Source organism: Hippopotamus amphibius, chromosome 3, assembly GCF_030028045.1.
Source record: "Hippopotamus amphibius kiboko isolate mHipAmp2 chromosome 3, mHipAmp2.hap2, whole genome shotgun sequence".
Lineage (NCBI taxonomy): Eukaryota > Metazoa > Chordata > Mammalia > Artiodactyla > Hippopotamidae > Hippopotamus > Hippopotamus amphibius.
Window position 1 is genome coordinate 178,189,998 of NC_080188.1, and position 12,299 is coordinate 178,202,296.

Genomic DNA, 12,299 nt, shown 5'->3' on the forward strand with positions numbered 1-12,299 from the left:
TCCGCGCCGCCGCCGCCGCCGCGCTCTCGAGAGCTCAGGTAGCGGGCGCGCGGGCGCCTCTTCGGGGGCGCGCGGCCGGGCTGCCGTCCTCCGCACCCCCCACCCCCCGCCCCCACCCCCGCACCCGTCCGCTCCGGGAGCCTGGGGAGGGAAAGCGCGGGCGGGGGGAGCTGGAGCCGGGCGCCGCCGCCGCCGCCGCCGCCGCCGAGGCTTCCGTTTCGCTCGCTCGCGCAGCGGCGGCAGCAGAGGTCGCGCACAGATGCGGGTTAGACTGGCGGGGGGAGGAGGCGGAGGAGGGAAGGCAGCTGCATGTATGAGACCCACAGGTAAGAACGAGAGCCCCGGAAGGGGCTTTCCATCCCGGGGAGGCGCGCGCAGGCCGAGGAGGGAGAGTTGGTGCCTGGTTCTCCTTCCCGAGGGAGGAATTTTTTGACAGCGCAGAGAAATCTCACTGGGGACTGGGCAATAGGACCCATCCCGATCCTGGGGAAAACCAGAGAAGTAGCTGGGGGGATCCGGTGCCACATCGTGAGATTCCTAAGAGTGAAATGCATAGGCCCAGGGAAAAGTGTTTTTTCAGCCCCGAGAGGCCGGAAGGCTTTGGACTTTCCTGTCGTGGACACAGCCGCTGAAATCCCGGGGACCGGCGCAGAGCCAGTGTGCGCTAACCCCTGCCCTCCCTCCCCTCCTCCATCCCTCCCGCACGCGCAGCATCCCGCGGCGGCTGTTACTCAGTGTACCCCGCTCTGGGGGGGAAGCAGGGGGGGGGATCTCGCCGTGGGAAAGGGGGCGGGGGCCGCGCGGGGGAGGAGCGGGGATGGAGCCAGGGAAGCCGAGGCTCCCGGTCCCAGGGCGGAGGAAGGGGAGCGTGGCGCCCGGAGCCCCGGCAGCCTGGGGTATTGTGTCTGGTTGCAGACTCTTGCAAGCCGGATGCCCTCTGTGGATGAAAGATGTATCATGGAATGAACCCGAGCAATGGAGATGGATTTCTAGAGCAGCAGCAGCTTCAGTCCCCCCAGAGACTCTTGGCCGTGATCCTGTGGTTTCAACTGGCGCTGTGCTTCGGCCCTGCACAGCTCACGGGCGGTGAGTGACCCCCGCTGTGACGGTGAGGGCCTGGGACACTGGCTGGCAGGACAGCCCTACCACGACCCCCTCCCCCCTTACACCCAGACTTCTGGGGTGTCTGAGAATGGAGGAGTGTCTGTGTCCCAGCCTGAGACCACCCTTCTTCAAACCCCCTGGAGTTCCCAGAAAATTCCTCTGTGGAGCCTGCACAGATTCACACACCCACATTCTGCCTGGAGCTTCCCACCAGCCGCCCAGCCTGGCTTCTCTGAAGGAGAGACAATAAGCCTGGCCCATGATTCTCACTTTGGCCAAATCTCTTCTGAGATTGAGAAAGAGAGAGAGAGAAAGTGCTGTATTTGTGGCAAACGTGTGTTTGTGGACCTTTGACCCTGGTCTCTGCCCTCAGCAGGCAGAGGTCAGGTTTCAGCTTCTGGATGTAGGCCAGAGTTGCAAGAATCACCTTTGTGAATGTGAAGCGTCTGGAAATGTGGCCGGACTGGCTGCAGGACAGGTTTATTTGAAAGTTAACTTTCTCTTGCCTTGGGAGGTGCTGTGTTCAGGCATGCCCGTGCATGTTGGGGGTGGGGAGGGGATGCAGAGGTTTTCCTTCAGATGTGTTTCTGGAGGATTGCTTGGCTTATCTAGCGCTGATTTACAGGGGGCGGGTAGAGTCGAGTGCTTTTCTATAAAGTGGAAGTTAGTTGAAATCAAATTCAGCGCCTCAGTCCCGACCGGTGGCTAATCTCTAACATATTCTGGGGGAGAGGGCTATCTTTTGGTTGTGGTAGAGGAAGGCGGATGGCATTCCCGTCTGAATTTCAGAGCCTACGTGGAGCCTTTCTGCCTCCACTGCTCTTTGCAGTCCATTCCAGAGTTTCTATGAGAGCTTGCTGATGTGGGCATGTTAAAAGGACAGAATCATGTTTCTGGAACTGAAAAACTGTTCATGTATACTTAAATTTTCATTGGTGGAAAAGCAGGTATTGATTGATATAAGTAAACCATGTTAGCGTTGTATTGCTGTTTTAGAGAATTCAAAAGTGAAGATGGAGATAATGAGTGAAAAATTAGCAGAAGTGGGGGAGGGGAGTACCAAGTTGGGGCTTCACGCAGAGTAATCAATAACTCGGGCACTGCACTTAGAGGTCTGAGAGATGCCTGGAGTGTGACAAGGAGCTTTCTGTGATGAGCGTGTCTATCCGAATTAGTGAGAAAATGCTCGCTCTGGATGGGGGACCCGGTTTTGGTTTGGTTTTTGGATTTTCAACAAGGGGTAACTTTTTTGGTGCTCTCTTTTTATAGAAGTGTCTCAGTGGCAGGTGTCCTCTTCATAGAGGACGTGGTCAACTGGGATGCCAGGCCAGCCCCTGTGTGGCCTGCCAGGGCTCTGGTCACAGCCCCTGGCCACCCATGGGTTTTAGCTCCGCATGGAGGGTGAGTGGGACCAGGTGCACAGAGCCTTCAGCGGGGCTGGGTCATCACCTCCCCTCTTTTCTTTTCTTGCCTCTAGTTCTAGCTGTCATTTCCTCAGACCAGGTGCACGTGATTCTCCATCCTCTCTGTCCCTTTCTCCAGTGTAGATGACAGGTTAATCAGGGTTCATCTGTGTGTGTCTTGACTGTTGTTATTGGAAGTGTGATGTCTAAGCACAGCCTGGACTTGAAGGCTGGTGCTTGGTTCTGCCATTTGTGTTTACAGAGCATCCCTTCCTCAAGGATCTCAGAGCTCAGTACACAGCACAGCCCCTTCAGTCTCACATTAGTCACCTGTGCAGCTGTACGACACGTCTTTTACTCCTCTCTTCCGAGAGGCGAAGATATCAACAAAAAGATCCAGGACCTTGAAGATGGGAGGAGGGTCGCCTGTCACCTCTCCCTTCTTAGTTCTCACATGCTGCAGAAAGGCTGGCCATCAGCTTTGTGTCATCTGGAACTCCCTGAGAGTGTGATTTCTGGAAGATGATTTATTATTTCAAAATCTTCCATGAATAAACAATCTGGGTGGAAAAGAGTGGCAGGGGATGTTCTATGGAGTTCACTATACAGAGATTTGTTTCTTAGGAAAGAAATCCACGTGGAGGCTACAGGATGGTTTTGTTAAAGCAAATTTCACCTTAATTCTAGACCAGTGCTTCTAAAATTTTAATGTGCTTACAAATCACCTGGGATCTTGTGAAAAGGCAGATTCTGGTTCAGCTGGTCTGGGGTGGGCCTGAGAGTCTCCATTCCCAACAAGCTCCCAGTGATGTGGTTGCTACTGGTCCCAGGACCACACTTTGATTAGCGATGCTTTAGACTAAGTATTAAAGACTAAGAATTAAAACAAGTTGGTTCTCACTTCAGACTTTCTGCCATCTCTCTCAAATACCCAAATAAAAATGGCCTGCGAAGGGGCAGAAGTCTCACCCGGGTGTCTAATCTTTAGGTGATGCACAGAGCTGAAACATAGCCCTCAGAGAGTGCTGTCTTTTTTTTTAACCATAAAAAAAGTGCCTGTTTAATAGACACTGTTCTGTAATGTGGATTTTCATTTTTGATTGCTTTCAATGGAAAAGGAGCATGACAATAGCGAGATATAATAGTCTCAGCTAGGAGAAAAAAAAAAAAAAAAAAGCATGTGCCCAATACAAGAGTTACAGAAAAAGCCTGAACTAGAAAGGGAAAAATTGAGAAAATGATCAGATGAAGAAAAGGGGTGGAAAGAACTCCACCAAAAACGAAATGCTTTGTCCTAGTAAGCCAGAGATTCATTTCAATTCGTGGAGCCCTAGGAGAGCTTTAATGAGCCTGAGTTGGCCAGAGGTGACTTTTGGATGGCTCTTTCCAGGTTGTCATTTGTATATTAGGAAAAAGGGCCCACATTTGGGGCCACTAAGACCATATACCGTGAGAGGAGTAACATCAGGTTTCTAGGGAGACATAGGACCTCGCTGTTACCAGAATCTGCGTGGAGCACGGCTTCGGCTGCTTCTCTTTTCCTCCCTCTCAGTATGTGTTCCCAGAGATGCTTTTGGGGTATTGGAGGTCTGTCTGGAGTGGTCCACCCAGGCTTAGAGGAAGAGCCTAAGAGTTTGCTTTACATTTAGATCCTTGAAGGTGAACTCATTAGTACATCCTTTTATTATCAGGAACACCGGCCAAGCTCTACCACGTGATAACTTTGGGGCTTTGGGCCTTGGAAGCCTCAGTTTCCTTATCCATAAAATGAGGATGCTGCTGCCTGACTTCCGGGGTTGCTGTGAGGGATGGAGTCGTGAACGCACTCAGTAAATGTAGCCAGTAGTGAGTAGGGGAGCTAACCAACATGTAACCTTGCTGGCCGTTGTTTTATTCATTCAGTGAAACCTGTGCCAAGCAGGTTGTTTAATGTTGTTTTTACCTAGAAGAACCCTTCCTTCCTCTCTGTTTTTTTGCCCAGTGAACACATTTCTCTTTAAGACCCAACTTAAAATGCCACGATCTCTTTCACATTTCATTTCCCCGCTGCACTGGGTATAACCCTTTGTCATATGTATAACCTTTCGTCACATGTTGTCTCATCCACTAGACCATAAGCCCATCGAAGGCAAGAACCTTGACTTTATTTATTTTCATGTCCCAGGCACCTAGCACAGCATGAGGTGCATGGAAGATGCTCAGCTAATGGTGACTGACAGCAAAGAAAACCATTCCCAAATTACTGCCACACCATTTAGAAAATAATTGCCACGGGCAGTTACAGAAGTGCTACAAGAGTGTCATGGCAGTTGAGGCCACTACCATTTGGAGGAGGTCTAGGAGGTTGGAGGGAAACTCAGGAAAGGTTCTAGAGAAGAGGTGGCACTTAGGATAGAATCTGAGGGAGGGAGGGAGTGGTTGGAACATCTCACCAGAGAGACACCTTGTACAGAGGTGTAGAGGTGGTGATGTGATTGGACCTTTCAGGGAGAGAGAACAGGCTAGATTGTCTAGAACATGGTATACCTGCAGGGAACCAGTAGGTAAGGAGGACAGATAGATTGGAACCCTATTGTAAGTGTCCTTGGAAACCCCAGTGAGGATTCTGAGCATCACACAAGGTTTAGAACCACTGAAGGGTTTAGAGCAGGAGTGTAACATCATCTGTGCTGTGCTCCGTGTCCTTTCTCTGCTTCCGAGTCTCTGACCCAGGGCACTCCCTGTCGGGCTGCCCTGTCTGCACATCAGAGTGTGGCACTAGTACCGTTGGCTTAAGCTCCTAGAGGTCTTGTTTGGGCCATGTGGCTGTAACGTTGAGCTGTGTGCCAGCAGGCAGGAACAAATGCTATATGCCCGGCTCACTGATTTGGAGGCGCCAGTCTCTTGAAGTTTGAGAAAGATTTCTTACATGGTAGAGCCTAAGGTTTTCCTGCAATGTTATGTCTAAAAGCCACAGTTTCAACCTGTACTTAATTCAGTCTGTAAACAAAAGTCCCAACACCTGAAACTATAAAGCATGTTTCTTCAACAAAAGCCACTCCAGTATAAGCAGCCTGGAGACGCTTTTGATTTATCCCCGAGGTGAAATCTGAAAGCTTTGGGAGACAGGAGAAGGATTTCATACTGCGAGCGGCAAATCTCTCATCTCAGAGGCCTGAAATGGCAAGTTGGAGAGAGAATCAGTGGTTCTTTAATTCCTGAGAGTAACGAAGAGTGTAGGTGAAGACCACTCTCCAGTAAATATTGATTAGATACGTGAAGAAAAGCACCCACGTGATTCCTCCTGTCAGAGGCATATTTCAAAAGCTTCCAAAAGGCCACAGAGACTTGCCCTTAGCTGGGAAGCTCTGGTACAGCTTGAGAAGCCTCTGTGTTCTTTATCAGAGTGACAGATCAAGTTCAGTCTCTGCTGTTAAATAGCTATGTGGCTTTGGGCAAGTTGTGTAACTTCTCCTGGGCTCAATTCCTTTTATACCACGAACATTCTTTAATTCTGTGATTGTAGGAATTTGATGGGTTCTGAACTTTGGGTAAAGCCAGCTCTGTTTTTTCTATCTACCCATCCATCTTTTGCGAGTGTCTGTTGCCTGCCCTGGGGGTATGAAGATAAGGGAATGTAGTCCTCGATTCTTAGGAAACAGACAAGTAAGGGCTGGTTTCTTCTTGAAAGTTTAAATGCAAAAGTTTGCATCAAACTATTTTTTTGGCATACATTGTTAATTCAATTGAAAATTTAGTGTTATTTATTGATAATAATGAGGAAGGTGATTTTTTCCAGACTTCTTCTTTTATTCTTGTCTCATTTTGCAAGCTCATTTGGTGTTTGATAATTGCAATAACAACACACAATAACAGTATGTCTAAAGGGGTCATAGGGATCATTACCTCTGAATTGAGGGAACGAAAGGGGCAGAAAAACAGATTTTCTAATTTCTTTATTAACAGTCACATTTCACCGAAACCAACCACAACACTTAGGACGGGTGCATCAGATGTATATTCTCATATATGAGATACAGCATTCTGTTGATTTATTGGTTCATTTTCACAAGAGCAAACTGTCCAACTGTTGCTAACCATGGAAGATTGGAAAAAGATGGGACAGGTTTTACATTGGCCAACATCTGAGTGATTGGTAAAGATTTGTCAATTGTAATGACAAAACTAATGGCAAACTTTTAGAGAGTGCTTGCTCTGTGCCAGTGCTGTTCTCCACATTAACATGTATTAACTCATTTAATCCTCACGGCAGCTCTTTGAAGTAGGAACTATTATTACTCAGGGTCACCCCGTTAGTAAGTGAGGCCTGGTGACCCAGATTATCTTTTTAATTGTAAACTTTCTCTGTAGGCATGGAAATGCTAATCTCTAAATGCATTTTTTGCTTTTTATATTTCAACCCAAATATTTCTTTTTAAGCCACAGTATCAAATATTTTGGAACTTTGGCCCACCCCACTTTGGAATAAGAGAACTGTTTTTTTTTCAATTAAAGTATAGTTGATTTACAATGTTATGTTAGTTTCAGGTGTATAACATAGTGATTTGATATGTTTTTAGGTTATACTTCATGTAAGGTTATAAAACATTGGCTATATTCCCTGTGCTGTACATTACATCCTTGCATCTTATTTTATACATAGTAGTTTGTACCTCTTAACCCCCTTCTCCTGTTGTGCCCCTCCCCCCACCGGCAACCACTTGTTTGTTCTCTGTATCTGTGTCTGTTTCTGTTTAGTTATACTCATTTGTTTTATTTTTTAAATTCTACATATAAATGAAAACATGCAGTATTTGTCTCTCTCTGTCTGACTTACTTCACTAAGCACAATATCCTCTAGGTTTATCCATGTTGTTCCAAATGGCAAAATTTCATTCTTTTTTATGGCTGAGTAATATTTCATTGTGTATATATATATACCATATCTTCTTTATCCATTCATCTGTTGATGGACATTAAGGTTGCTTCTGTATCTTGGCTATTGTAAATAATGCTGTAGTGAACATGGGGGTGCATATTTCTTTTCAAATTATTGTTTTCATTTTCTTTGGGTATATGCCCAAGAGTGGAATAGCTGGATCATATGGTAGTTCTATTTTTAATTTTTTGAGGAACCTCTATGCTGTTTCCCATAGTGGCTACACCAGTTTACATTCCCACCAACAGTGTGCAAAGGGTTCCCTTTTCTCTACATCTTCGCCAACGCTTATTATTTATTGTCTTTTAAAAAAAATTTTTATAGTTGATTTAAAATGTGTTAGTTTCTGCTGTACAGCAAAGTGTATCAGGTATATATATATATACACATATCCACTCTTTTTTTAGATTCTTTTCCCATATAGGTCATTACAGAGTATTGAGAAGAGTTCTCTGTGCTGTACTGTTAATATTTGTTGTCTTTTTGACGATAGCCATTCTGACAGGTGCAAGATGATACCTCACTGTGGTTTTGATTCACATTTCCAGGAGCACTCTTGGGTTGTGACTCAAAAGCAGAAAATATACAAACAAATCAAGAACAAGAACAGAATCTCTTCACTTAAGACAAAGTGAGGGCCACAGTGCCTCAATCTTGAGCTCTGAGAGGAGAAAGGGAAGGGGCTAGGAACTCATGAACCTATCAGGATGTGTTTTATCTCAATTTCTGTCTCTTTGCGACTATCTGAGGAAGGGGTCAGAATGAATGATATATGCTCTGAGACTCACCTGCCCTGAGGAGCAAGGGTGTTAAAAAAACAAATGGCTGGTCTCTGGGGCCTTCTGTTAGCGACTGTCAGACCATCCCCATTCCCTCCTGTTTATTGTTCCCAGTGAGATCGCCTTCCTTGGATGGGTCCTTGCCATGTGGTCAAGCACTGATAACTTTAGCTAATATGTGCTTAGAGTGTCATGGTTTGCAAGCTGTTTTTACATGTATCGTCACCTTTAATTTTCTGAACAACCCAGGGAGATGAAGAGATTTTGATTTTTTTCTCTCCTTTTTTTTTTTAAATTTGAAGAAAACATGCTCTGGGAGGTTGATCTCCTGAGGTCCTACAAATAGACAAAGTCGGGTCAGTAGCCAGATCTGTTGGTCAAGACTTTCCTCTTTGTCATTCAGGGCCAGCCTTTAAACCTGTCTTTTCATTTATATGATGTAGATGATAATCTAGTTAGTATGTATCAGAAGATAAAAAGAAAAATTATAGCTGAGGATCATGAACATGACAAAAAGGTCCTTCAAAAAGGTTAACTTTGCAGTAAGAATAAGGTTCCATAGTTGATGAGATCTGAGAGCTGCTTACTCCACTGTCCAGGAAGCAGTGTTTGATGGTGTGAGCTGAAGATACTAAGTTTTAGGGAAGAATTTGGCCCAGTGTTTCTTCTTCTTTAAGAAAAAGAATGCTCTCCTGCTCTAAGACAGAAGAAAATTATCCACTCAAGAAGAAAAACAAATAGAAATAATTAAGTGACTTGCTCACAAACTGGAATTGAAAGTGCATTGTAAAATACCTTCTTAATTGAGAGTATTGGAATTGCTTTATTCATCTGAAACAAGGTAAATTGGGAACATCAGAGAAGTAAAACAAAATAATTCTGGACATTATTTGGCAATGACAGTAAACTTGGGAGCACCATGGTGGGTGAGTCTCTATTAATTCACTGCGGAGTAAAGCCACAAGCAGCCTGCACATGCCCGGTCTCGAGGAAGGGATTTTTATTCTTAGAGGTGAGAGGAATCGCAGAGCCCAGTAAATGTGGTCAATAATCATTTTATCATTATCCCAATAAACTGACCTTTTCAAAAGAGAGGATAAGTAAGGTTTTTTGGAAATGACGGTTCAACCTGGTTATCTCTTGTTTCTGTTTGAAATTGGTGACTTTCATGTCCTGGAATTATCAGTGAGGGAGCAGAACCAAACAAGGAGGGTCACTGGTGTTCAATACGCCTTTTTTCTCTGAGTAACAAAATACAAAAAGACCTTATTTCTTTGGTTTGATTGCATTTATAAAAGATATATGTGATTGAATTGGACAAACCAGCAAGAGAGAGGTTCTTTTAAGAAAGAAAGAAAATCCATTCTTACAGTGGATTCTTTATAATCTGAATGTTGTACAACATTGTGGCTGATCTAGCTGGTTTCCAAATTCAGAGTCTCAGTCTGTAGAAGAAACCTTTGGACTTCCCTAAACACTTAAAGTCAGAAGATTCTGATTCTCTCGAGGCAGAAATAACAGGATCTGCTTGTTTTGTAGAAACTTGATAGGTTTAGAGAGTTAATCCTGGAAGAGGCTCTCCATTGTTCTATTAGACTGCTTCTGTTAACTAACTCCGAGTCTCAATGTCAGAATCTAACCCAAGGATGCATTTTCACAGTTTCTTTTGCGAGTTGCATCTGCAGCTTTAAGTGGTAGTGTGACAGCATGTACTCGATGGCTCATTGGGGCCACCTCTATGTTTAGATTTTTCTATGCCCAGATTTTTCCTATTGGCTTGTAACTGGTGGACCAGGTTTTTTCATCACACCCAACTGTTTACACCATTGTTTTATAGATGGGAGGTGCTCTTTTGCTGGTGATAATGACGTGGTGGATATGTCTTCATTTCTGGAGGCAAAGAGCTGGAGAGGTATAGGCAGAAAGTACATAGAATCAATTTTCCAGCAGAAAGTACACAGAGTCAGTTTTCCTTGCTTTTGTCATCAGCTGGCTAAGTGATGGTAACCTCTTTGCTGCCTCAGTTTCATTATTTGTGAAATACTTGGACCATCTGCCTCCCATGATTGTTGTGAGAATCAAATGCATGACTGGGGGAGGTATCATAACTATCTGAGTATCAACATCGTCGCCAACAAACTGATGATGAGTAATGAATGTTTGCCGCGTTCACTATGCCGGGGTGAGCCTAGCAAGAGCTTCCTTTGATTTGAAGGAACATAGTGTAACAGATGCCTAATAACACCCAGTGGCACAGGCTGAGACAGGTGTGTGGTACTGCATTCACTAGGCGGCCACCGGTCCTTGGCCCCAGTATAGAGCTCACTGTCTTGATTCCTGTGGCAGGTCCTACAGGGGAGATTTATCTCACAGACTCTGGGGAAGGAGGAGGAGCAGGGGGAGGCTTACCAAAGAAGAGGACACTTGAACTAACTGTTGAACAATAAAATAATTTTCCAGGCAGAGAAGGTGTTGGTTGAGAAGTGCTTTTTCTTTTTTTTTTTTGGCAGGAGAGAGGATACAGATACTGAGAGTGAGAAAGAATATGTACCAAAGACAAGGACGAGCCCAGGGCAGCCTTATGGGTAAATAGATTGAGAAGAGACAAGAGAGGAGGCTGGACAGGCAGGTTGGACCCTCAGAATATGTCTTCACGGACATAACATGATTGGATCTTTGCTTTAGGAGAGATAGACCTTTGTTTATGAAGGGTTCACCGTGACTTGGTGGAGGATCCAGTGGGGAGCAGAACAGCTCTGTCCTCAGGGAACTTGTATTCCAGTGGGGCCAGTTAGAAGAAACTTGCATTGGCCCAGGAGGGACACGGTGAGGGCTTTAACTACAGAGAAATAAACGCATGTAACATAGGTGAAGGAGGAGGAGGAACTGGGGCCGGACAGCTGGCAGGATGTGGGGATGGAGGAAGAGCCGTTAGCAGAGCCCCAGCAGCAGTCATTTGCAGGGAAACTAATGAGTTCAGGTTGGACCAGGAGGCTTGCATTGCCTGCAGGATACCCATTTGAGCACCATCTGTCCATCAGGCAGTTGAAAACTCAGGTAGGTGCTCAGGAGAGGGATTAGAGCTGGAGATGCAGATTTATGCATCAGAATTCCCTGGCAGTCCAGTGGTTAGGACTCCAAGCTCCCATTGCAGGGTGCATGGGTTTGATCCCTGGTCGGGGAACTAAGATCCCATATGCTGTGTGGCGTGGCCAAAAAAAAAAAAAAAAAAAAAGATTTGTGCACCAGCTACACGGAGACGGTGGCAGGAGCTGCAGGAGGGGCATGACTTTTCCAGAGGCGAGTGTAGAAGACGGTTTGAGGAGGAAGCCCAAGTAACATCCACATTTAAATGTCAAGAGGAGAAGCCAGTAAGGAGGGTGAGGAGTTGTGCTATTAATCAGTGTTGGTAATAATAAGAATAAAACAGTGACAACAACAACAGAACTTAATTCTGACTATTGATGACTGTTTGGGGGCAGGAGGTTTAATCTTATGTTGTCATTAGGATGATGTTTAAGTACTTTGAATTCTGGATGCCCGAGCCCACTAGACAGAAAGGAGAGCAGGGCAGGAGGGAGGAAGGCTCTGTTTGGGAGGATGGAGGATCTGCATAGAGATGTTTGAGGCTTGACTGCAGAAGGGTCACACTCTTTTCCAGCCTTCACAGGGAGGACGGAGCTAACCCCAGAACTAGAGCTGGACAGGGTCACTAGGTGGCCCAGGGCAGCTTTGGGTGTTTCCCCTCCTGGGAATGTTGAGCAGAAGGGATGGTGTGCGTTGAGAGCGGGGAGGGTGACCTCCTCCCCGCAGCTGCCCCTTCCTCCAAACTCCTGGGGGGCTGGGATTTTTTATGAGCTCCGTGCTTCAGACGCACATCCTTCCTACACAGATTCTTTGGCAGCCCTATCCTCCGGTCCTTCAAAGATTCAGTCTTCTCGGGCTGTCAGTTAATCTTCAAAGGTGCGATTGTCAGAGAGAGATCCCTCTGTCACCCCCACCCCCTGTGACCAGCTCTGTCACCTCTGAAGCAAGTCACTTAACCTCTCCATGCTTTGGTTTCTTCATCTGTAAATCAGGGGCAACAAGGCTCGT

At 45.9% G+C, this 12,299-nt stretch overlaps 1 protein-coding gene across 1 annotated transcript in view; it reads left to right on the forward strand.

The window, feature by feature from the left end:
- Nucleotides 1-250: 250 nt before the first annotated feature.
- The window catches only part of SUSD4 (sushi domain containing 4), a 139,439-nt gene continuing 127,390 nt past the window's right edge, over nucleotides 251-12,299 (forward strand). The window contains exons 1-2 of the mRNA XM_057729419.1: nucleotides 251-326; nucleotides 916-1,086. Of these exons, the coding sequence (XP_057585402.1) occupies nucleotides 951-1,086 (136 nt within the window). The 5' untranslated portion in view covers nucleotides 251-326; nucleotides 916-950. The remainder of the gene's footprint in view (nucleotides 327-915; nucleotides 1,087-12,299) is intronic.